The 27,121-nt window shown below is 40.9% G+C and overlaps 1 protein-coding gene and 1 long non-coding RNA gene across 7 annotated transcripts in view; one reads left to right on the top strand and one right to left on the bottom strand.

The window, feature by feature from the left end:
• The window catches only part of ATF7IP (activating transcription factor 7 interacting protein), a 126,168-nt gene that overhangs the window by 27,568 nt on the left and 71,479 nt on the right, over positions 1 to 27,121 (bottom strand). For all 6 annotated transcript variants that reach the window (XM_077339273.1, XM_077339275.1, XM_077339276.1 and 3 more), the window contains 4 exons: positions 16,579 to 16,716; positions 14,535 to 14,600; positions 13,618 to 13,691; positions 9,531 to 9,619 (listed from right to left, as the gene is read on the bottom strand). In XM_077339273.1, the coding sequence (XP_077195388.1) occupies positions 9,531 to 9,619; positions 13,618 to 13,691; positions 14,535 to 14,600; positions 16,579 to 16,716 (367 nt within the window). The remainder of the gene's footprint in view (positions 1 to 9,530; positions 9,620 to 13,617; positions 13,692 to 14,534; positions 14,601 to 16,578; positions 16,717 to 27,121) is intronic.
• Positions 1 to 27,121, top strand: part of LOC143838245 (uncharacterized) — a 50,704-nt gene that overhangs the window by 12,814 nt on the left and 10,769 nt on the right. The gene's annotated exons all lie outside the window — the stretch shown is intronic.

The raw sequence follows: 27,121 nt of genomic DNA, 5'->3' as shown, positions 1-27,121 counted from the left end.
TATAGAATCTAAGTGCATTCCAATGAAATGAGCACTCTGAGAAGTTATCAATATGGATTTCTCCCAATTAATAGTCCTATCTCTGTGCAGGTTGTCAGGATTGGGTTTGAGTGTCTCACTAAACACTGCTCTGAATCAGCTACTAATAGCCAATCATCTACAAAGGGGAAAAAAATTACATTCCATCAGCAATAAGTGAGCCACTATTGAGGCAAAATATTTTGTTAAAACCTTGGGGTGTTAGCTAATCCAAAGGAGAGCACATTTTACTGAAACACTCAGGAATGCAAGAACTTTCTACCCACAGGATGAATAGATATATGAAAATATACATCCTTCAGATCAGTGGTCCCCAACCTTTTTATCACCGGGAACTGGTCAACGCTTGACAATTTTACTGAGGCCTGGGGGGGGGGTAGTCTTTTTCTGAGGGACATCACTGCCGCCTGGGCCCTTGCTCCGCTTGCTTTCCTGCTGGTGCCCCTGACTTCCTGCTGCTCGCTGGGGGGCGCTGCCAGCAGCAGATGTGCAGTGCAACGCCGAGTTGGAGCCCCAGCCATGGAGACCACTGGAGAGCACCAAAGGTGAGCCGGTGGCAGAGAGGCAGGGCAGCCCCCGAGGCAGCAGCCGGGGAAGAGGACAAGGAGGAGCCCCGGCCCAATACCGACTGATCTACGGACCGGTCCCAGTCCCCAAACTGGGGGTTGGGGACCACTGCTTCAGATAGACCAACTGTAAACCAACAATTAGGCTTTCTTTGGCATCCACCTTGATATGGTGCTTTGATAGGGACTCAGAAACCTCAGTAGAGGCCGAGCATGGAAACACACCCAAATGAGCACATCCTGACATGAAACAAACATTCCCATAAGACTGGCAGGAATATCATATACAATTGGTTTTGCAACTGCACTTGTTGAACCGCTGATTTTATCTTCTGCTTTATGAGTGGGGACAGAAAGAGCTTGTCCATAACAGTATCTATAACAACATCCATATGGAGAACCGTCTGTGGGGGACCATGTTGCTCTTCTATAGGTTCACTACAAAACCATGTTCCCAAAGGCATGTGACTGTGGCCTGAACATCTTTAATTTCTTGTTGAAAACATGGAGATCATATTAAGAGATAATCTAAAAAGGGAAAATCGATACTGCCAGGAATTGCAGACAAACAACCAGAGAGGCCAGGATACAACTGTCTCTTTTCTTCAATGACAACATGAGTTTCCTGTGGATTATAAATAGAAGTATAATATACTTTAGTCCATGGTGGTTTGGGATTATTTGGTATCTTTTTGATTTTATCAAGATTATCAAGGTTTGCAACATAGATTTAAACACACTCAATTTTTGTTTTTTGCATTTTTTATGAACAGTGGATGATAGTGCCTGTTGTGCTGTGATGACTTTAATTATCTAGCCTGATTAGATTTTTAAATGAAATTAATGAATTCTAGAATTCATTAGACATTCTACTCATTACTTTTGTTTAGATATTCTACTTATTATATTTGGTGGTAATCTGTGAAACATTTTATACAAGTTTTCTCTTAACATTTCATATTTTGTAAATTTTATGTTTTTCCCCAAAGCTGTGTCTACTCACTCATTAAAATAATATAATTTAAATTCTGCATCCACCTCAACATACATTTTTTAAGAAGCTCATTTTCAGTTTCATATTTTAAAAGAAGTTTATATATTTGCCCTTGTATGTGGGGCATAGCTTGATAGAGAATGGATTCAGATTCTGACATCTCTACTTTGTCCCTATTTTGCCTTTTAGCTCAAACATTTCACTTTTATTTGTAAGTATTCAAAACAATCAATATTCTTCCCTTCTTTTTGGTGTGTGTCCCACAAAAAAAGAAAAGACTGCTTGACTTATAAAGAACTGCTAATGGCTAGAGGACAAATAAAACCATCCATCCATCCATATTTATATACCACCCTCCCCGAAGGCTCAGGGTGATTCACATAAAACAGAACAGAAACAATACAGATAATACTGAATGTAGTTTTTCATGTACCAGTTAGGCATGAAGCCCGTTTGGTCCGCATGTACCAATATACCTCTTAGTCTTTTTGTCAATATTTTAGTATTGTTGACATTGTACAAATGTATTGGAGACATTGTACAAGAAGACTAAACTGGATTTATGCCAAGAAGGCTAATGAGGAATAACATACGATTCGTCTTGAATGTGGCAGACTACGTGCGTAAAGAAAAGTTACAGGCTGCATTTATATTCCTGGATGCAGAGAAAGCTTTTGATAATGTCAATTGGGACTTTGTGTTCGAAACATTGAAAGCAACTGATTGTGGCGGCACCTTTCTGGAACTTATCAGACAAATATATTTGGAACAAGAAGCTAGAATATTAATAAATTGAATGCTCACAAAACAATCCGTTAAAATAGACAAAGGTACCAGACAAGGATGTCCTCTGTCTCCATTGTTATTCAATTTGGTATTAGAAATGCTGACAACCAAGATAAGAGCTACAAAGGAGATTATGGGAATTAAAATCGAAGATCAGAAATTTAAATTGAAATGTTATGCAGGTGATATAGTTTGTACCGCCGTGAATCCAAAAGCGTCAATCCCATCTCTCCTGGAGCTATTGAAAGACTTTGGTCACTATTCAGGGTATAAAATAAATAAGGACAAAACAAAAATTGTCTTACAGGGAATCACAGATCTTGATGTGCAAAACATCAAAGGAAAAACAGGCTGTGAGATAAATCCCAAATGGATGAAATATCTTGGAATTTACCTAGACAAAGATTTACGAGAACTATGAAAGACTATGGAAGACTATGCAACTGGATATTAAAAGATGGAAAGACCTGAAATTGTCCTGGTCAGCTCAAATGGCCACGGTTAAGATGAACTTGTTGCCTAAATTTAACTTTTTATTCCAAATGTTACCAATAGAGATCCAGGAGAAGACGCTGAGAAAATGGCAATCAGTGATCAATAAATTTATCTGGAGTGGAAAAAGGCCAAGAGTTGCTTTTAAAATACTTCAAGATGCAAAGGAGAGAGGAGGTCAAGGTGTTCTAAAACTATACAAAGATGCAGCAGCACTTACATACATAGTGGACTGGGTACGGGAACCGCATTCAAGAGAACTGGTATTTGAAAGAAAAACCATAGGTAACAGCTTTCATGAAAGACTATGGCCGGCAGGAAAACAAAAACAAAAAGCAGTATCAAACACCTGGATTAGTGGACTTTTGAACGTATGGTCAAGATACAATAAAAGACTATCTCCAGCACCATCAATACTGAAATCGCCAATCGAAGCATATTTTGGCAAAGCTCAACAGAAAAGGCTGACTTGTTTCCAGTACAAAGACTTAATATTAAAAACCAGCATGTTTAAGGATATGCAAACAATAAAGAAAGGAGTAGAAATTCAATGGTTAGAGTACAACCAATTATTATCTAGATTTAAAGCAGAGTTTCAGCAACTGTTAAATCTAGAGGCTCCAATACCAGAATTTGAAAACTTGGTAATCCAAGACAAACCTCACTTGCAGGGCCAAATATATAAACTGCTATTAAGGTATGAGACGGAAACGGAACGGGTTAAGCCATGTATGATTAAATGGATGCAAAATATTGAGACAAATGTGACAATGGAACAATGGGAAATAGCATGGTCTAGAACAGTGGTCCCCAACCTTTTTATCACCGGGGACCACTCAACGCCGGGGACCACTCAACGCCTTTTACTGAGGCCTGGTGGGGGGGGTAGTTTACTTCTCTACTCTCAACCACTGCCCTAGCGCTCTCTGATCGCTATGGTAATGTTTAAACATCCCTTCAAAACAAGATACAGACATGCCACAACAATGAAGTATGTTGTAAAGGGCTGGGGGGATGAAGTAAAGGGCTGGGGGGGGGGAGAAGGTGTCCTTCGGGGCCCACCCCCAATTAGTCGAAGGACCACATGTGGTCCGAGGCCCACAGGTTGGGGACTGCTAGTCTAGAGTACCTAAGTATACTAATAGTCAAATACTTAAAGAAAATTGGTATAAAATGTTTTACAGGTGGTATGTGACACCAAAAGTGATCGCCAAAATTGCTAAAAATTGTGATAACAAATGCTTGAAATGTGATGATAAACTAGGTTCTTTCTTTCATATGTGGTGGAGATGTGAAAAAGTTTACAAGTTCTGGGCAAAAATACACACCATTGTGCAGAAAATGTGGGGTCTTAGATTTCCTATGAAAGCTGAATCTATGTTACTAAGTATACCTCCGCAGTGCCTACCAACTCACACACAAAGTTTATTCTTCTACACGACGACGGCAGCAAGACTAGAATTGGCCAAGAAATAGAAAACGCAAGAACTACCTTTGATAGAAGACTGGTTGAACAAACTAGCTGACTTTGCCAAGATGGCCAAACTGACACTGATAGTTAATGGAAGAACAGAAGAGGCCTTTCAAGAACAATGGGGCCCTTATCTGAATTACTTAAGAAAATAATCTAAAAGGGGACTGAAATGGGGAATTAAGTGTATCAAATCAATAGCGTAACCTATCTTTTTCTGTATTAATAATGTAGATTATTCGTACCGTTTCATCTTTAATTTTGGAAAATAAAATAAAAATTCTGCTAACACACACACACACACTTGCAAAAATTTTGTAATTACATTTAAAAGGAAAATTTGCCTATATAAATATGGAGTGAGAGGACCAGAGCCTTCTTTATTTATCGTTATAGAAACTTGTTCCCATGTTTGTGGAAAGGGTTGTTCTGGGTTACCCATGATTTCATTGATAAGTTGTTGCAATGGAATGGTAAAAATACGAATCATCTTCTTCTTATAATAATCTGCTTAGGCCAGGAGCCTTTCCTGATTTCATTGTCAGAACTGCATTATTCACTACTTGTATTATTACTCTTTGATTTAAGATGTGTCAATGCTCTGGAAAGCAATTTTTTTATAGGAATACTTCTCAGGTATTCCATCTCAGGCTCTATACCTTCACCTTTGTCTTTTAGATAATATATTTTAAAAAAATATTCTGTAAGACAGAGTTGGATATCCTTATCAGTCTGGCACCGCAAGCCATTGTACTTTAAACAAGTTATAGATTTCTTGAAAGATTTTTTCCGTAGTCTACACCAGCCATCTCCTTGGTTTGTCTGCATTTTAAAGTTTTCTTGCTTTAAAAAATCTAGTTTTAACTGATTTTTTCTGTTTCTAAGAAGTCACTTTTAAGTTTGAGGGTCTTTATTTGTGTCCACAATTGCTCTGTGGGAAGCTTTTGATGTTGACCTTCCAGTTCTTGGAGTTGAGGAAAAGTCTCTTTTAACTCCTTTCTCTTGTTGTTCACAGAGGAGTTATACTGGATTAATATCTCTTGAACAAAGGCTTTACTGGCTTCCCATATGGTTCCCATATGGTTGAGACCTTAACATTTGGAGTGTTATGAATTTGTTAAAACTATTAAAGGCCTGCTTGGCATTTTTCTAAATTGGTTTTATCGTTCAAAATATAGTCATTCATCCTCCATCTTCTTTATCCCAGTCTGTGATAATTTAACACTACTGCAGAAGGATTGTGATCTGCAAATGTATTAGGGAGTATTTCCACATTAATCACCTTTAGCATTAAACTTCTTGATAACCAACACTGATCAACTCTGGAATATGATTTATACCTTTTTTTAAAAAAAGGTATATTTACACTTTTTTGGATTCAGCTCTCTCCAAATATCTATCTATCTATCTATCTATCCATCCATCCATCCATCCATCCATCCATCCATCCATCCATCCATCCATCCATCCATCCATCCATCCATCCATCCATCCATCCATCCATCCATCCATCCATCCATCCATCCATCCATCCATCCATCCATCCATCCATCCATCCAATTTTTATACCATCCTTCCCTACGGCTCTGGGCGGTTTACATAAAACATTTTTGAACATTCACATAGAACACTATAACAATCAATAACAAAATCAATATGACAGTATAACAATAACAACAACATATCAACTGGAACAATTAGAACGGCACTTCAACAATAACTTGACAATCCCTCAGTCGGTTCGTTCCCTCAGTCTGGGGGGCACCTGTAGGTGTTATGGCTCAGTCGGCCCCACCAAATGCCTGGTGGAAGAGCTTTTTGCAGGCCCTGCGGAATTGTGGAAGTTCCGGCAGGGTCCTGATCTCTTCCGGGAGCTCATTCCACCAGGTGGACCCTTGTTGAGGCCCAACGTGCCTCTTTAGGGCCAGGGATCTGTAGCCAGTTGGAGTTGGCGGAGCATAGAGCTCTTGTGGGGGTATAGGCAGGGAGGCGGTCTCTCAGATACACTGGGCCCAGACCGCGTATGGCTTTAAAGGTGATTACCAAAACCCATCTGTTAGAGATAATATAATGCCTTCTTTAGTAGTTTCGCACCCATCCTAACCCCGCCCGCGGTGCTGCGGGCGCTGTGGACTAAATAGAGCCGTAAGGGCTTGGGGGGAGGAGTTAGGGCGGGCTCTGTCCGGGATCAGGAAGGGTGCCGATTGGCCCCTTCCTCCGGACAGACCATCGGCAGGGCCAATTGGCAGGCGCAAAGCGCCTGCTGATTGGCCTCTCGGATTCCTGCCCTGCCGCCAAGGGAGCAATGGCGAGCTGTGTGCAGCGTGGCTCGCAGTTGCTCCCTTGCCGGCGGCCTGATGCGTCGGGAGGCGCGAAGCGCCTCCGACGTGTCAGGCTGCCGGCACGCGGGACATGGTGGCCTGCCGATTCGTCGGCCTCTACATTGCTGCGCACGGAAGCCCTTCCCCACCCCGCCGCTCTAGCGGCAGCTCAGAGCACAGCCTTTAATGGCAGCCCAGGACAAAATGGCCGCCCGAACCGGCGCTCAAAGACCACTCCTCACCTCTTCACGCCGCCGGTGCTGACGGACACATGCGAGGAGCCTGCCCCACGTGGGTTCCACCCCACTCGGCTGCCCCAGACCCGCTGCGCCACTAGCCCGGTCCATGCCTGTATTCCGCCTGCCTTCCCACCCACACCGAACCCTTTCTGAGTCGCCCAGGGGGAGTGTGAGCCATTCTAGCGCCCATTTTATTTCCATATAAAATGGGCTTTCTTACTAGTTTTTAAATAAGATTTATCCCATAATGGATCTAGCACTGCTGCCTCTCACTGGCAGTCTTCAAGCAAAGGTTGGATACACACTTTTTTTGGATGCTTTAGGATGCTTTGATGATCCGGCATTGAGCAGGGGGTTGGACTAGATAGAATTGTTCTTTTGCGGTATTTGGCACTTATATGTTTATTACAACCACTTCCCACCTTCTGGTAGTTGAAGTTTAAGCATATTAAATAGACCATATTGATCTTAAATCAGGATTTCTGCATTGAGAGTCAGATTTACTAAATAAACCACCACTCCTCTTTTAATCTTCTGCTGATGCCACAAAAACTCTTCCCAATTTCTTACTGTAATATTTTTTCATGTTGTTTGATATGAGTTTCCTGCAAACATATAATATCTGCTTGGGTTTTTGTCAGCTGATTTAAAAACTTAAATCTCTTTGATGGTGCATTCAATCCATTAATATTAACTGAAAAAACCTTCAGTTTCTCCATGTTCCACTATCCCAGAGTTGATGGACCTGGATTTGGTTGGCCTGGTGGGACAGGTCGATCTGGGAGTGGTTTTGGGTCTTGTTCTGATGGTTCTTTCGAAAGTTGGTCTGCTAATTCCTGGACTTGCTCAAGAGTTTTAATGATTCGCCATCTTCCTGGTAATAGAACTTCAAGAGCAGAAGGGATTCTCCAGTAGTATCTGATCTCTTTCTGAATAAGCTTTTGTTGTAGGAAATGAAACTGCGGTCTCTTACAAAGAATGTCGTTTGGGAGGTCTTGAAATATTTTAACTTGTTCTTTGGTTCTGAACAATTCTTCTGTAGAATAGAATCTCTTATCAGCTTACTATCAAAGTTTACCAGCATGTCTCTTCGCAATTTATTATGTACTGCATCTTTGGAATAGATTCTATAGGCCTTGTCAATTCGAATTTCTTCTTCTGAAAGATAATCTTGGACTAAGTCTGTGATTCCTGATGAAGATTTTGTTTGCCAAAATCTTCCAATAGGCCTCTTAATCTTAAGTTCCTTCTCCTGTTTTGAGCCTCGAGAACTTCAAATTCTACGAAAGGTCAGTTTGATCTTTTTCATCATCTGGTGCCTCTTCACCTAGTTTCCTGGTAGTCTCCCCCCCCCCCCTTTTCTCTATCTCCAATGAGATAGTAAATCAGTTAGACTCTTCTTTCTTGGTGATATTGCAAAATGTCGAAGTTTAGCTGACATTAGATTACAAGCATCGTGTAATAATAAATTCAGTTATAGATCACCTTGCCCTTTTAGTTAATTCAAACAATTGTCTAATAATTGTGTTACAATTGTCTAACAATTCATTAATTAATATCAAATATAATCAAATCCTAGAATTTTTCTTTTTTCTTTTAAAAAACTCTTAATAATTTATTTTAAATAAAATGTTACACCCCCAATCTGGGCCAGTCCTCAAACACATGGTTATGTAAGCCTGGAAGAAAGGAGGGAGAGGAATTCAGACGAACAAAAGTATAGCACTATGTAACAGAAGACAAATAATTTATGTTCACTACAATGGCTGAGCAACAAAAAGATCCCAAATTCCAGTAGTAAATTGTAGAAGGCGTCTGCATAGGTACACTCCCATATTCTTTTTGCTCTATTGGTGGTGGGAAGTGCTGTCTTAGGGTGACCCCACTGTTTTTTCAAAGGAAAGGATGTTCATAGGTGATTTGCCATTGCCTGACTCTCCAATGCAATTCTGGACTTTCTTGGTGGTCCCCCATGCATGTACTAATTAGAGCTAACCCTGCAAGGCTGAGAGAGCCTTGATATTACTGCTTGGTCAGAACAGCCTTATCAGTGCTGCAGCAAGCCCAAGGTCATCCAGCTGGCTGCATGTGGGGGAGCGTGAAATCAAACCCGGCTCACCAGATTAGAAGTCCGCACTCCTAGCCACTACACCAAGCTGTGCTTGTGCAATTGCCAAATAGCATACTGCCCTCACATTTGGTCACTTTAAACTGCCATGCAGCAGAAACTGTCTGAGATCTGTATGGAACTGGGGGATTTCTCTGCACCTGCATGCGGAGCTGAGAGGTGATCAGTATAGCTGCTATTCCCAAATAAAAGCCAGAAAAGAAATCACTTTTATTCAGTTAAACTATATCAGTAGCCAAAACAGATTATCTAATCTGTATTCATCTTAGAAAATACTGACAAATACAGACAAGGGTTGGTTTTTTGGGGGATGGTTTTTCTTTTGGTTTGATTTAGCTGAATGCATACCCCCAGTTTCAATGGAAGAGCAAGAGCCTGACCTCTTATGTGCATAAAGCTACTACTTGACAATAACAAAATATTTTGCTTTAAAAACGAATACACACATGTGTACAGGAAAAAGATACAGTACTTTGGTGGAAAGGAGTCTTTACCTGTATTCACAGATGTCTGAAAAGGAGTTGGTGTGCTGTCACCTGTATTTCTCTTGGACTCTAGCATCTGTCTCACTGTGCCAGCATTTCTATGGAATAAAGATTTGCATTAGCAGTACCAAGTGAAGAGCTGCAGTAACCAGAAAAAAACTTATTCCACAGTCATATGTCATCAGAGTGCTACATTCACCATATTTATATACAACAAGGAGTCCTGAATTCCTAAAAATACAGTACAGGAACTATTCCTGGCTTTGAAAATAACAGATCATCAGACTTAGTATGTCTGCACTGGAGGTATAGAAGGCACCCTTGATTGCTGGGTGTTTCTCTCATCAGCTTTGGAGGTAAGGACAAAGATGCAGCTCTTTGTCTCCATGCTCACTCCCTCGTCAGTTTGAAAGATTCCACAGCTGAAACCTTCTATATTCTTAGGAACTATATTCCTAGCTATAAGCTAACTCAGCTTATCTAAGGTTATTTACAGATAGCGCAAGTAAGAGGGTGAAAAAAACTGTGATATAATCATAATCACAGAAAGAAAAGTCAGCAGATCAGGTACCTTCCTCTTGAGATGAGGTAAATATGCCTTCTATGACAAGACACAATTTTATTCCTGCTCATTGGAGAGGGCATCCTTAATTGACACGACTTCAAAAAACTATCTAGGGAAGAATTTATTGCTGGAATAAGAGTTACAGGATCTGTTGAAATCCTCTATGAAGCACCCTATACACGACAACCACGTTAGATATCTATTTTGTCAGATGAATGAAGATACAGAAAGCCAGTATAGCGCAGTGTACTGGTTTACGTCAGACTAGGATCTGAGAGATACAGGTTCAGATTCCCATTCTTCCATGGAAGCTTAACTCTCAGGGTTGTTGTGAGAATAAAATAGAGAAGAATTACATAAATTACTTTGTATCCTGACTGGGGAAAAGGGGCATAAATGAAGTAAATAAACTTCTTTATTTCAAACCTTATAAGCTAAGTAAATGTACTCTTCTGGTATCTTTTTTCCTTTGATGGTAGGATGAAAAGCCACATACAGATTCAGACTTGAATTCCTTTGTTCACCAAGTGTATGTGTTGTAATAGTAAAAAAAAAAAATCCAGAGTATACCATGTTTTCTTCTTTGATGGTATGATTTAGGACACAATGGCACAATTTTCTTGTGCACTATAAACAGTTAATTTTGAGCATAAAGGTGAGGTCAGTTCTTAGCACCAGATTATCCTTATGAGATTTATATAAACTTACTTGAGTCAACCTTGAAAAAACTTCCTCCTTTCATACTGTGTGGCCATCCAGTTAATATCTGCCTCCTAAGCCTTGCTCAGAATCCTTCAGAAATGAGGTTTGCTTCTCGTCTAAGGTATTTTAAGGTGCTAAGTGGTTGTTTTATGCTATCTCTAATGGCTTGCCTTTATATGGCTGATCTAATACTTTACGGTTTTATGGTATTTTTCATGTGTGTCAGCCAGCTATCAAAGCTCTGGAGATCACAGGGAGATGACCTCCTGACCGTTCCACCAACCAAAGAAGCTCATCTGGTAGACATATGAGAGATGGACTTTTTAGTGGCAGCCCATTATGGAGCAATTACCCAACGGAAGCCCACTCATCTTCCATCTTTGAACTGTTGAAGATAATTACTTAGTACTGCATTTGTTTAATTTAGTTTTTATTTACCTGTACTATTTTGTTTTTTCCTGTAAACCGCCCTGAGCCTTCGGGGAGGGCAGTATAGAAATACAGTAAATAAATAAATAAATAAATTGGCAGAACTAATTGGAGATTTTAAATTGTGGTGTATGTGTTCTTTACTGTTTTATTAATATTAGATTAGATTAGATTAGATTAGGATGGATAGATAGATAGATAGATAGATAGATAGATAGATAGATAGATAGATAGATAGATAGATAGATAGATAACAAGCTACCAAGTTCCACAAGGAAGAAACAGCTAATTAAAGCTTTAAATAAATAAGACTAAAAATACAACTGATCTGACCCAAAGACTCCTGAAGCAGTGAAAAGTCACAGAGATAACTCCCTCAGTTTACTGACAACTCTTGGCAGGAGATATAAGGGAGAAAAAACTTTACCCAGTGGAATTATAACAGCATTCACCTACTCTGTTTCTCAGCATTCAGAGTGAAAAACTCTTTCTACGTAAGAGATGAAGAGTTCCAAAACAATATGCTGTCTCTATGAAGACCATTAGCTTCAATGACCACTCAACCTGGTTCAGTTGACAGCAGCTCAGCCAGTTCACAGAAGAGTTTGATAATGATCTCTCTACTCACTTTGGCAGCCATGTCTGATCTGACTCATACACCTTTGTCAGAGACAGAAAAGGAACCAGAACTAGATAGATAGCTCTGAGCTCCAGTCAACCAATGCTGTGGTTTGGCTTGTTGACACCTCATAAGCTTTGAGCATAGAAGCAGTGGGCTCCACATCTTTGCAGGCTGGCATCTGACCCAAAAGAATCTGACTCCAAAGAAGGACACTGCCCAAATGGATTGGGGGGGGGTATCTATTGTTTAGTATTCGAGTCAGACTGTGGTAGATTAGAAATGAAGATGCAACTGTCCTTGATTAAAGCTTCAGAAAATGCAAATCAGCCAAAAAGGGGGACCCCTTTCGCACCCTTGAGAACCACTATACATTCATGCAGTACAGAAGCTGCTGCAGAACCACTATTAGCACATGCTGCCACCTAATATGTTCAGTTTTGGTCACCCCAATTGAAGAGGGATGTTGACAAACTAGAACGTGACCAGAGGAGGGCAACAAAGATGGTGAGCGGTTTGGAGACCAAGATGTATGAAGAAAGGTTGGGGAACTTGGTCTGTTTAGCCTAGAGAGGGGATCTGATAAGCATTTTCAAGTATTTAAAAGGGTGCCATATGGAGGATGGAGCAGAATTGTTCTCTCTTGCTCGAGAGGGACAGACCAGAACTAATGGGATGAAATTAATTAAAAAGAAATTCCTTCTAAACATCCAGAAGAAGTCCCTGACAGTTAGAGCGGTTTCTCAGTGGAACAGACTTTCTCGGGAGGTGGTGGGTTCTCCATCTTTGGAAATTTTTAAACAGAGACTAGATAGCCATCTGACGGAGAGGCTGATTCTGTGAAGGCAAAGGGATGGCAGGTACAGTAGATGAGCGATTGTGATGTGAGTGTCCTGCATAGTGCAGGGGGTTGGACTAGATGACCCATGAGGTCCCTTCCAACTCTATGATTCTATGATTCTAATGAATTCTGAAGAGTCAGCCTACTCTTACAATCAATCTGTGTCACACAGTTGACTTGTCTCTTGGCTGGGGCATAATCTTACCTAAGATTATGATTGACTGCAGCATCCCCCACTGGAATGTGCGGTCCTGGGGAGAGAATAAAACTTTTTGGCATAACCATTAATGTTTTTGTTGGAAAATGGAGAGGCCCTTTCCTCCATCTTCTTAAATACAAAATTCATCTTGCCTCCCCTTCCTCTATGACAGATCTTTTAAATCCCTTTTGAACTAAATTGTGTTACCCATTGTTTAACCCCACTGTTGTTATCTGAAATCTCCAGCGCCAACTGGTTTGACTAGTGGATTAGCAAAGTCATTCCGCAAGAATCCGCACCTTTTGACTTCATAATTTGAAATCTCCCATTCTTCTATAACTAAAGTAGTTTGACTTCTGTATTCAGAAACTTCTCTGGCAAGTGCTGTAGTCCCTATTAATTTGGGAGAATTTAGTAGCCATATTAGTGGACCATGCTTGGTTCTGAGAGGTTTGCCCATTACTGACATGCTTGGATAGACTGTTCTTTGAACAGAGCAGAGAGAATGATTTAATAGTCATTCCTGACTATGCCATAACCTGACTGGTTCTAGAAAAGGCTGCTCAGTGGTCACTTGGCAGGTGAATGAAAACAGACATTCCCTTCTGTTGTGACTTTGGTACATGACTAGTAGAGCAACTTTTACCAGAGAAGTCTGAAGCAATTTCTTTAATTCCTCAGAGAGAAAAATGCACAACAAACAAGGTTGTTTATAGGCAGGATTATAATATCAAATCTTACCTATAAGCCACACTGTTAGTACTGCCTGTGTCAACCACAGCTTTTCCTGGGGACTGAGGTGTGCTTTGTGGATTCTGTAAAGTAACACAAGCCAATGTGAGACCTACAGCCTAAAAGTCATGTTCATACATGTTTGTGCTATTCACCAAGCATACTTTACTTTCCCCCTTCAAAAACTTAGCATAGTTCTACTTGATGCATCTGGGATCCCAATATAAGTTAATGGTAAATTAACCACCACGGCTGTGATTTGTAATGCTGCATTAGTAATACTGCCCTCCTCCAAACTTTGCAATAATTTGGAGAAATAAACATTACAAAGGCCACTACTTCTTTCTATTTCAAACAGTAAGAAAGAAATCCTTTTATCTTAAGTGTTGCTCTTCGATGTACGTGAGGAACCTATAGTTCATAGGTCACATGTCATGATGTTTTTAAAAATGAAATCTCTGCTCTCATAAGACACCTGCAATAATCCAAAGGAAATTGTGGAAATATATAGCATCAACATGCCCCCTCATGCTCTAAATGTAACTACCCTGAGTCTTAGAGGAGGGCAGTATATAAATGTAATAAACAAACAAGTAAGGATGCATATTATACTGTTGCTGAAATATGCAAATTATCAGAGATCACCTAGTGACAACTAAATTTTTAATCAGGCCACAGCTAGAGAAGACCCTAAGCTTCAATATAGATATTCTTATCTGCTCTAAATTTCGAAAAGATAATCTCCCCTTGACACCGTTAACAGAGCATTTCCTTCCTCTAATTTCATCCTAAACTATAATTAAATTATTTCCAACAATTCTATGGATTTTTGAAAATCAAAGAGGACTGATTTAATTCCAGTAAGGTCCAAGTAGTTATTTTGCTCTGAACAGTAAACAAAAAATAAAATAAAGCTATAGCCTTACTTCAGATCTTTTTTTCAAATCCTCTCTAGCTGCTCCAAAACGTTTTGTCAGTCTTGCAATCTTAGCCTTGGAAAGAGAGGTGAATAAAATACATAAATTTATCTTAATGCCAGATTTATTCAGTGTATTATAACTTGGGTAGTTTGCTATATCAACAAAATAGTTTAAAAACTCTGTAATAAACATAGAACTCCTCCCTTTACAGAAAGGTATGCAAAATCATATTTACAATTATCCATATATCATATTTACAAACAGATAGTATATGTTTCCAAAAGTCATTTAATAGTTTTTGTAAAGCTGTCTCATGATCTCTGGCTTCTACAAAACTATCACAGTCAAATGCAAAAGAACAGCAAAATGTATGTAATACTAGGGGTAAAGCCCACTTTACAAGTGGGGTGGAGGGGCGACAGCAGCCCCCGCCAGCTCTCACCATGGGAGGCTGGGAGCTGGCAGCAGGACCCACCCCCATCCTGCCACCTCTTGCTGCAGGGGGCAAGGAGCCAGCAGGAGCACCCTCCATCATTCCTGCTCTTGTTGCATGGGGCAGGCCATCCCCCCCCCTCTACAAGCAGGTATGTTGGTGAGCGTTCCTTGCTCCGTGCAGAGGCCAGCTAGAACTGTGGGCATCTGTGGCTGCTGGCACTCCCTGTCCTGTGTGGAAGCTGGCGAGAATGGCAGGCTTTCGTAGTAGAGCCTGCTGGTGCTCCTGGACTGGTGTGGAGGCCGGGCATAATAATAGGGAGGCCCTCCCAGTACTTCCTAATAGTGGGCCAACTCCTCTAAGTGGCTCTTGGGGGGGGGCCATCCCCCTGAGGGCCAATCAGAGAGCCTGCACATAGTCAGAAGTACCCATCACATTTTATTATATGATGATGATTATGATGGCACTACACCACTGGCAAGGCTTTTAAGAGGCATGATTAGTCAGCACAGATTTTCCTAATAAAAAAGAAAAGTAATTATTCCTAGTGCCCTAAAAAGCAAACAGCCATCTAACATCTCCACAGCTTTCCCACTGCATATTGTCTAAGAGAGCTCTGGCTCTTGAAACCTTCTTCTGTGACAATCTTCTTGGTCTCTAAAATTTTACTGGATTTGAATTTAACTGTTCTTCTGCAGACCCTCTGAAATTATCAACTATCAACATAGCTACCCTCTGAAATTATCAACTGCAGACTGTTTCTCTCCTCACATATAACCATGGCCTAGAACAACTTTCGCACACCTCAGTTTTTATTGTGTGTAAAAGAGATTTGCCATTTTTAAAACCAGTGGTCAAAGTGTTACCCAATAGATAGATTTATAGGTCATTATCAGATTTTTAATGACAGCCATTGAGAAAACATGGAATTGCAAACTGCTGACACAGCCTATTGTTCCTTCCACCCATTTACCCACTTTTTGAAATTTATATTATTACTCCAACTGGGCTATATACATTTCAGACAATCCATTGTGACTAATAATGTTAATAACAAATAAAAGCCTTTCAAAATATTTTGACAACATAGAGCAGTAGACAACAATATCAAATAGTCCTTGAGACAGGATACTGGAATTCTCAAAGACAATTTAAAAACGCCTTGAGAATTTCATTTTGGATACATTCTAGTGTCTCGACTATGTCCTACCTCTAGATTTCAGCATGAAACATAGCTAATAGTAAAAGTTAGTAATAAATAAATATAAATATTGCATTAGACAACACTTTCACTGTCATTAAATACAAGTCTCTTAAACATACACAAAAGGCCATATTTTAAATATTTAAATGCAGCTTTTATCTTTCATTTTAGTACCTTCCAGTTATCTAAATGAAAAACTACCTGCTCTTCTCTTGCAGATTTCCCATCAATACTGGTTATGCTGAAGTGAGATGACCCATGACTCTTAATGAATACCACTTAGATTCTTTTTTGCCAAATCTAGCAGCCAATCTGTAAATTATAATTTCTGAGGGACAAAAAGTATGTGCATGAAAGAAAAAGGGACACACACATAATGAGGGAAAGTTAAAAGGAGACACGTGCCCACATACCTGTAGTTCATTAAGGACAGTTTTATGTCTCTTGCTACATTCGATCTTATCTACTCTAGTTTTCAGATCTGCTAGTGTTTTATCAAAGACTGCACATTGCAGGGCACTAAACTTTTCTTCAAGAAACCTCTGGATAACCTGTAAAAATATATAAATAAATGACAATTACCATTTTATGCACATTATATAGTCAATACATTCAATACACAATCATTTGAATTTTTTTACTATGTACAGCTATAGAAAACTTAAACTTCAATGTCTACAAAGTAATGATAGGGTTTTACTACATTCTATTTTCAATCCATGTCAATAATAATTTATGAAGCAGATTTTATAGAGATGGTTAGTATGTATGTAACTAATTACACATACATTTACCCCATATGCCTATGTACTCCTTTTATTTTGCTGCTTGTTCAGCTTGAAGAAGAAGAAGAAGAGTCGGTTCTTATATGCCACTTTTCTCTACCCGAGGGAGGCTCAAAGCGGCTTACAGTCGCCTTCCCATTCCTCTCCCCACAACAGACACCCTATGGGGTAGGTGAAGCTGAGAGAGTCCTGATATCACTGCTCAGTCAGAACAGCTTTCTCAGTGCTGTGGCGAGCCCAAGGTCACCCAGCTGGCTGCATGTGGGGGAGTGCAGAATCGAACCCAGCATGCCAGATTAGAAGTCCGCACTCCTAACTACTACACCAAACTGGCTCTCTTCCAGAGTACGCCAGAAGTTCACTATGAACACAAACTCATGCTGTGTACCAACATTCCTTCCTCTCTCAGTGGAAAATGGCATCCTGGCTTTAGGATTTCCAGCAGCAGTACCAGAATCCAGGTAAATTTTTGCTTAAAGTAGAAATATTTGAAACTAAATGACACAATATAGAAGCCCTCCAAGTTTTGCTGTAAGATGCTGAGGCAAATTTCCCTATTTTTATAATCCCCAATGAATAATGATGAAGCCTATGTGATTGCCCTACAAGTTTTACTGACATAAAGGTAACCAGGGAGCAGATGGCTATGTTCCTTTGGGAATCTTAAATCAGTGATTCCCAAACTCTTTTTGGTCACCATCCCTTGGGTTCCATAAACTCACCCCTGGTGCCCCCTACCCAACTCTATAAAAACACTATTCAGAATAGCACAACTCACTAAGAAAATAAAAGTAAAATTCAAAACATTAACAATTGCACATTTATTTAAATCCAATTAAAAGTTTTTAGCTTAATTGATGAACTTAATCCAGTAATATCAGTTCTTCAAAGTCTGTCTTGAAGCAACAATCTTAGGTACCATACTGGGTAACTACCTCACTGTTCAGTAAATTCTTAATACAATGGATGACCTTGCCGAAGTGATACCAACTTACCAATATCTGTTTCAAAGACACTTAGCCAGAGGCTTAAATCACCACATCTACTACTCTGGAACTGATTTCTTTGCTTGGAGACTTTGGATAACCACACTATAACTACATTCTACCAAATATGATACTGGAAATTCAACGAGCTTTTTAATCACCATTCATAGTGCTTGATAGCAATCAGAAACTTCAAATATATGGCGACTGAAGTTAGAATTATTTATGCAGTGAAATGGGAAAATGTTGTTTGCCCAAGCTTAGGAGAATGGAATGATAAAATGGCTCAAAACACTTTAATGGGAAAATTAACATAATTAAAAAAACAAATCAACTTTGAAATCAGAGAAAAGATCTCCATCTTTATTATGAATCATAGAATTGAAAGGGTCATCTAGTCCAACCCCCTGCAAAATATTGAAACTAAATATACAACAAGAAACAACTTTAAAAATATAATTTAGATTGAGAAATTATGTTACAACAGCTTTTATTCCATCTTTCCTCCGTAATAGATATGTGCTGAATTATTGTTCTGAGTGATGATATAATCATTCTGTTTTAATTTATTTTCGGATTTATGAAAATATTATGATATATAATAGAATAATAAGTAGCAATAATGAAACCAAATCAATACAGTGGTAACACACCAGTAAGTTTTTGTTTACAGTAAAAATTGATGAAGAGGAAAAAAAATTAAATGTATATCAATTTATATGTCTTTTAAATCTCTTTCTATTTACTGCTTGGTTGTATTTTTTAGAATGCCATGTCTTCCCCCTCCCCTGGAAGTAACATGTCACTATAAGGGAGAGGAGAAACCTCTTACTTGTTCACAGTGTATATGGCATCAGTATCACTAATAAAATAAAATGCTTCTTCAATGAGAGATTAGTTTCATTTTTGTGTGTACAGTATATTAAATAGCAAACCTTGCCTGAGCTGAAAAAGGAAGCATTCATCTTAGGTGGCAGAAAGCCCACCATGCAAAGCAGCAATTCCTCCAAGGCAACAGATATGTATGATTTGTAACGTTGGGAGCTCTCCAAGCACCACCAGGAGTTTGGCAATCCTAGTAAAATCTAAAGATATATTTTCCTAGGGTCAGTAATGGCTTCTAGGGCAAGGGAAAAGCTGGGAAGATAGGAATCCTTGTGTAGGCTGTGTACAGTCCTTGCACTGGATCCAGGCTTTCATCTGGAAACCTGTAGTAGCTTCTCATTTAGGAATTCCAGCCTCTAGATGGAGCCTGGGGAATCCCCCAGAATTAGAGCTCATGGCCAAACTACAGAGGTCAGTTTTCTTAGAGAAAACAAAACACTGGACTCACCTGATGGTTTCTTCTCTTCAGTGGAATTAAGTCATCCAAGGTGGTCAGTTATGCCCCTATTAGCTTGCCGCAATTTCCAATATGCATCGAGCCAATGTAATGGCTACCAGGAACGCCACTTTCCATGACAGGATGTTGAGTTCTGCCTTTCTGATGGGCATGAATGGTGGCTTAGTAGGCACCCGAAAAACAATTGGCAGGCTCCAGGTGGGGAACCTGCGCTGTACAGGGGGATCCAGTTGCATGGACCTGTTCAGGAACCTCTGAACATAAACACTGATGGTGAAGGAGTCAGCCCTCCTGTGCCCCAAGACAGTGTTGAGTGCTGCCACTTGCTTACGCAAGGTATTAGCCCATAGGCTTCGTTTCCTACCAAGGTGTAGCAGCGAGATCACATCTTTATTTGATGGGTTGGCTGGGTTGATCCGTCTGCAGTTCCCCCCCTGCTGAAAGTCCTCCAGGTATGATCGTATATGTGTCTGGTTGACGGATGTCTAGCTTAAAGCATGATGTCAACTATTTCTGAAGAGAAGTCAATCTCCCAAAGGATGCACCATTCAATTACAAGGCTGTCATTTGGAGCGACTCTGGGCCTAGATGTGCTACTGGTCCCTGGTGAAATATGCAGTTCCCAGTTGGGAGGGTCCACAGTTCCTCCATCAACATCTGTATGAGTTTTGAAAACCATGTCCACCTGGGCCAGTGTGGGGTGATGACTATTGCCATGTGGCCCTCCTATTTGTTTAGTAGCCTGCTGATGACTGGGAGCAGCAGGAATTCGTATAGTAGGCTTAATGACCAATGACATGTGATGGCATCGTGGTCTTCAGCCTGTCTGTGTTGGAAACAAGAAATGAGCCTTTGGGTTTGCATGTTCTCATGGGCAACTAGAAGGTCTATCACCTGTGTTCTAAACCTGAGCATGATCTGGTGGAACACTTTGTGGCCTATTCCCCCGGATTGATATCCTGGCAACTGAGCCAGTCTGCTTTGCAATTTGCCTGTCCCTGAAGGTGCTCCATTTTCAGGCTCACCAGTTGGCGCTATGCCCAGATCAGCTGACAATGAGCCTTGAGGTAGAGAAAACTTCTGGTTGTACTACACATCTCGTGGACGTGTCCCACCTTGCCTGTTGATGTGCACTTTCGTAGTCATATTGTCTGTGCACACCAGAACATGCATGTTTTGCAGAATGGCTCAGAAGGCCAGATGCACAGCATGTAGCTCCCGCCAATTTATACAGTGTTGGGCTTCCCATATGGACCACCATCCCTGTGCTGTGTGCCCCTCTCAGTGCACTTCCCAACCTCATTGGCTGGCATCCATCATGACCACGAGTTGCACCAGTTGAATGAAGTCCAAGCCCCATTGTAGACAGTTTGTGTTTATCCATCAGTGAAGGCCTGCTGAAACGGCCAGCCCTCTGCTCGTCCTGGTCACAATGTCTCTCTCAAAATGGAGAAGTGCCCACTGGAGGGGTCTGGAATGGAAGCGTACCCACAGAATCATGTCAGTGGTGCATATCATGAGTCTATGCACTGCTACCAAGTGTATCAACTTGGCAGAATTTCCCTCTATAATTCTTGCTGTCAGGCAGGCCAGCCTCTGTCACTTCTCTGCAGCAATGAAGACCTTTAATACAAGCATATCCAGTTGGGTGCCTAGATGAATGAGGTTCATAGTGGGCTCCAAGTGGCTCTTGGCCTTGTTGACAACGAATCTGTGATCTTCTAGATAACTGAAAGTGAGCTGTGTCAACTGATGTGATGTAGCTACATTCTCAGCTCTCAGAATTAAGTCATTGAGAAATGGGTAAATATGAATCTCCGACTCTCAAAGCTTGGCCACCAGTGCCACCATTACTTTGGTGAACACCCGGGGAGAAGATGACAGGCCGAAGGGTTGACCTGTGTATTGGAAGTGGCGCCCATTGTGGCAGAAACAGAGGACTTCTTGTGAATTGAAATGTGGGGTAGGTCTCCCGTAGATCCATGGACGTCAACAGATCTGCTCATTGAAGTATCTGCAGGATGTGGCATAGAGACTCCATCTGGAACCTCCTCTTCTTCACCACAGGTTGAGTGTTTTTAGATTTTATATTGCCCATTACTCTCCTGACTTCTTTGGCACAACAAAGAGTATGGCGGAGATGCCTGTAAAGTATAGTTTCAATGGAAACGCTTCTATAGCTCCAATGGCAGTCAGATGTTGTATAGCCTGCAAAAGAAGTTGTTTCATGTGTGCAGACTTGAATGTTGGTGAGATAATGAATCAAGTAGGTGGTCTCTTTGAAAGTTCAATGCGGTAGCCATTTGTAATGATGTCCAAGACCCACCAGTTGGTCATAGAGCGGCTCCACACCTCTGTGAAGAAGGGGAGCATACCTCCTACGATGTAATCAGGCAGAATGTTTCTGAATTGCTGTGGCTGTCTTGTCTGTACCGGTATTCCTGTGGCTGTCTTGTCTGGACCACTACTTAGACATGTGGTACAACCTGTAGTCTCTCAACTCTCTTCCCCTGATCTGAGTTCTGTAGGACTGAAAGGACTGCTGGTGCTAGTATGTTGTCTCTATCCTTATTATTGGTTATAGGCATAATCTTTTTCTTATCCTTGGTTTCCACCAGGACCCTGTTTAGATTAGATTCCCCAAACATGCGTCTGAGAGGAAGATAGCGTACTTTTTGATGTCGGATAGACCTTCCAATACTTCAACCAGATATTGTGACGTATGGTGATACTGGTTGCTTGCACTCCAGCAGAGAACTGAACGGCATCCTGAGATGTATCAGTTACAAACTCCACCACCCTCATGATTTTGAGGGTGGTCAACCTGGCAGCTGGTGGGCACAGTTCTGTGGTTTTCAGCATATCATATGTCCAGATGACAATTGCACTGTTGAAGTTGGACAGCACATCTGAAGCCCGGCTGGCCATGGAGGAAGCCTCATAGGTTTTCTTGAGTGCGTACTTGTTGAGCGGTCGCCAGAATCCTTGAGGGCGTTGTCTTCATCCTTGGTGAGGAGTGTGGCCATGGGAGCTTTGATGAGTGGAACCTTCAGGTCTTCCATGGCCTCATGCATTAGTGTGTATAATTTCCCTGCGACTGATGTGAAGGTAGTCCCACCTGCTGGGAGTGCTCATTATACCTTTATGACATCATCAAAGCTTTTTGGGAAGGGGTGTGCAATGTCGATTTGAATAGGTTTCTTGAAGCCTCTCATGTCCAAATTCGCTGAAGATGATGTTCTGGGCTTTTCTCTCACCTCCATATTGTATTTTAAGGTAGTAGCTTTGGAAGGTACTACTTGGAATAGTCTTGTGGATGGTTCAATAGGTGTACTGGCCTCTTCACCCAACAATTCACCCTCCTCATCAAGGATCATATCCACTACGGATAAGATGCAGCGCTGAGCCTCTGAGTGATTGAGTATGATCCAGATCTGGCTCTCGATGGACCTCCCCTGATCTTCCTCAGTCTAGTTTCTTTCTCCTCTGAGGCCTCTGGCTCATAGCTGTCTACAACTACCTGCTCCACTGGCCTTTTCTATCAGCTTCTATGGATGTAGCATCCCAGTCTCTTTCCTCTGTTGGATAATATGGAGGGGAAAGGGATCTAGTCCTGATTCTCTTGGCTTTGAGCTTTCTTCATTGCAGCCCATCAAACAGGAGATGCTCATCTTCCTTCTCATCTCCGGACACCTCCCAGTTGTCGCTTCTTTGCTTATCTGAGCTCCTCCTCGACCACTGGGACCTGGGTGAAAGTCAAGTGGTTTCAGGACTCACTGCACCTCCTTTGGTCAGCCCCTAGTGACTGCCGGTGCGCATAAGCTGGTGGCAAGGCACTGGGTCACCGCTGTTGTCTTCTATTGCCAGGAGCAAGCACCTCTGGAGGTGGCTCCACTGCTTTTGTCCCTTGGCGTGTGCTTCTGCCCAGCTGAACGCTCTGAGGGTGGGGGAAGCTCTGTTGCCACCATGTACTTCATGGGCTGCACGTTTGAGGAGGCTGTACTCTAGGTTCCAAGCTACGCCTTGGGGGTTGCAGCACTCTTCAATGTTGCTCCCTTCTTCACTGGGGAAGGGCAGGCTCCGCTGAGGACCTCGGCACCACTACTGCCTCCCTATCTTCTGCTGCATCTGACATCTTCCATAAGGCAAGGAAGTAATTCAAGATGAAATTCAATTTTCTCCCTTGCCTTAAGGTTCTACCATTTTCTCTCCTCCTCTTCTTTTTAAGTTTTATTTTTCTTTTTGTATTATTTCCTAAGTGGGCTGAGAGCAGGGCTCAAAGTCACCTACCTGAGCAGTAGGGCAAACTAAACTGCCCAGTCAGCCCCAGGTTACTCAGGAGGCAGCTCTGTAAAAAATATACATAAGAATACCCTACCTGAGTGAGAAGAGGCATAATCTGACCACCTTGGATGACTCTGGCCCCACTGAAGGAGAACAGCTGCTTTGGAGGGTATATCTGATCAGATCCAAGTGAGGTATACGGATACCAGTCCTGATCGCAATAGTCACAGCAAAGAGGTCTTAGTATGGGGTCTTAGTAACACTTAGCAAGTGCTGTTGAGCAGTTCTTCAAAGACAAGGAAATTCCACTTACTAGCATAATTACTTGTACAACTGATGAAGCATTGTCAATGATTGACTGCTACCATGGGTGCTGCTTATTTGAAAAAAGTGGTGCTGACTGTACCATTCACTGTGTCATTTATCACCTGGTTAAAAAAAGCAATGATCACCTGAACAAGTTGTTAGACATTGTGGCACATTTAAAACAAGCTTCCAGAAATGTAAACTTTCTGGAGATTTTGAATTTATGAAAAAAATATTTGGGAAGGAGAGGGATAAACATTTTGGGGACACCTATTTCTTATCAAAGAAACAAAAATTTACTGTTTCAATAGTATGACACGAATAATGTATAACTTATTTGGCAGATGTAGCATTTTTAATGTACGAATTTCCTTATTTTTGGAAGAAGCTGCTGCTCCTTATGCTAGTTTAGCATACATATTTTAGATTTTGCCACCTGGGAAGTAGGAAACAGTAAAATCTGAAAACAGAAATGTTTTGTAGTAAGTATAAGTAATATTCAGACAAAAATGGTCTCAATCACAATAGTATTAGAAGCATGTTCGGATATTTAGAACTTTATAATACTGAACACACTAAAGTATTCATAGTGTATAAAATCAAGGCTTTATCATCATTGAGATATATATTAAGTTCAATGTGACTCCATGTTGAGCAATATCAGGGCCTGCAGGACCTAAAACAGTTCCACAGGGCCTGTAAACAGCTGTTTTGCCAGGCTTATGGTTGAGGCCTAAGTATGTACCATAGCCCTACAAAAAAATGAAGTACACCTGGACATAACTGGTGACAACTGTGTATTCACACAATGTACTATGAGAAGAAGAGTTGTTTTTTATACCCTGCTTTTCACGGTCCAAAGGAGTCTCAAAGAAGCTTATAATCGCCATTCCTCCTTGTTTTCACAACAGACATTCCGTGGTAAATGGGGCTTAGAGAGCTCTGACAAGATTGCTTGATCAAAACAGCACTATCAAGGCTGTGACAGGCCCAGGGACACCCAGCCTAATTGCACGTGGAGGAGTGGGGAATCAAACCTAGCTTGCCAGATTAGAAGCTGCCACTCTTAATCACTACACCATGTTGATACTTTATTCTCCTCCCTTTCTGAATACAGAAATTGCAGTGAATCTTGAATTTTCAGATTGTTCCAAATTTAAGTCACATAATTTTTAGTGTTACATTTTTAATCTACTATAAAATGCAACTGTTGTAAATTGCCCTAAGCCCCTGCAGAAGGACAGGGCATAAATTTGAGAAATAAATACTTAAATTTAGATACTGGGACTATGGTGACACATCTTTCTACAAACTAGATAAAAGCCCCTGACAGTCAATTGTTAAAAATTGAGGAGTTAATCTCCTGTATGATAGAAGCAGTGCCTGTAGCTTCAGAAACAAATGTAATCAGTGGCAATTCCTAGGCTATCAGAGAAGCCATGTTGAATCAGGCCAGTGGCCCATCCAGTCTGTGTCATAGTGGCCAAAACCCAGGAACTCTCAGGAGGTCGATCAGAAGTGTCAAAACTCCAGAAGTCTTTACACTGTTGCCTCCTAGGCACCAAGAATACAGACTGTCACTTCCTTAGTTATGGTGTCACATTTATACCTTGTAGTTAACATCTACTGATGGACCTCTGCTCCATATGCTCATACAATCAAATAATTAAACAAACAAACCCCTTCTATGCTTTAAGCTGCCACCACCTCCTGCAGCAGTGAATTCCACGTGTTAATTACTCTTTGGATGAAGAACTACTTCCTTTAACCATTCTAAGCCTTTTGCTCGCAGAGCTCGGAATCTCCTACCTAGGCAGTAGGGCAATCTAAACTGGAAGTCACCAGCTGGGTAGCTGCAAGAAATTTGCATTACAATTGTCCTACCTAGGCAAGCAGAGCTGTGACCTAACCACTCTGGATGACTTCAGCCCCACTGTAGAAGAACTACTTTCTTTTATCCATTCTAAACCTTCTGCTCATTAATTTTATTGTGTGCCCACAAGTTCTTGTACTATGAGAAAAAGAAAGAAAGCACATTTCTTTCTCTACCTTCTCCATCCCATACATAATTGTGTAAACCTTTAATATGTCACCCCACAAGTGGCATTTCTCCAAGCTAAAGAGCTCTAACCTCTAGAACATTGATTCAATGGGAAATTGCCCTTTTCTGCACCGGGCTATAATATTTATTTTAAGGTGAGGTGACTGGAACAGTATACAGTATTCCAAATGCAACATAAATTTATACAGGGACATTATAATAACTGGCTGATTTGTTTTCAATCTTCTTCCCAATAATCCCATTTTATTGCAGTCACACAGTGAGTCGATAATTTCAGTGAGCTACCTACCATGACTTCTCTGGTCAGTTACCACCTGTTTGGACCTCATCAACAGGTATTTATAGTTAGAATTTTTTGTTCCAATGCACATTATTTTGCACCTGCCCATATTGAATCACATTTGCCACATGGATACCCACTCTTTCAGCCTTGACAGATCACTCTGGAGCTTCTTGCAGTCCTTCCTGGTTGTCACTGCCCTGAACAACTCTGTGTCATTCACAATCTTAGTTACTTCACTGCTTACTCCAAATCATGAATAAACCAGTTAAAAAGCACTGGACCTAGTATCAAGTCCTATGGTTCCCCACTACTCAACACCTTTCACTGTGAAAACTATATATTCTATTTCTTGTTAATTAACCAGTTTTTAATCTGCAAGGGGGCTTGTCTTCTTATCTCATGACTGCTGACTTTACTTAGGAGCCTCTGATGAGGAACTTTATCAAAAGCTTTCTGGAAGTCTAGGTTAAGAACATCATCTGAGCCCACAGGTTGTTTTTTTTTAACCTCTTTAAAGAACTCTAAAAGGTTGGTGAGACAAGATCTTCCCTTACAGAATCTTCCTTAATAGTTTTGTTCGTCAAAGAACTTATTAATTCTATCTGTAATAGCAGATTCCACCAACTTACCCAGTGTTGACATTATATTGCCTGGCCTGTAATTTCCTGGATCTTCCCTGGAACCAGATGGGGGTTACCTTAGCTACCAATGGAGGCAGATTTTAGTGATACATTGCATATTTTTGTCAGGAGATCTAAAAGTTCACATTTGAGTTCTTTGAGAACTCCAGGGCGTGATATGTTAGTTATGACATCGGGGCCTGATGATATGTTACTTTTAAATTTGTCCATCAATCATAGGAACTCCTCTTGTCACTTCAATTTGGCCCAGATATTTTGACACATCTC

This window comes from Paroedura picta, chromosome 5 (genome assembly GCF_049243985.1).
Source record: "Paroedura picta isolate Pp20150507F chromosome 5, Ppicta_v3.0, whole genome shotgun sequence".
NCBI lineage: Eukaryota > Metazoa > Chordata > Lepidosauria > Squamata > Gekkonidae > Paroedura > Paroedura picta.
This window is presented reverse-complemented; position numbering and strand designations above follow the sequence as displayed.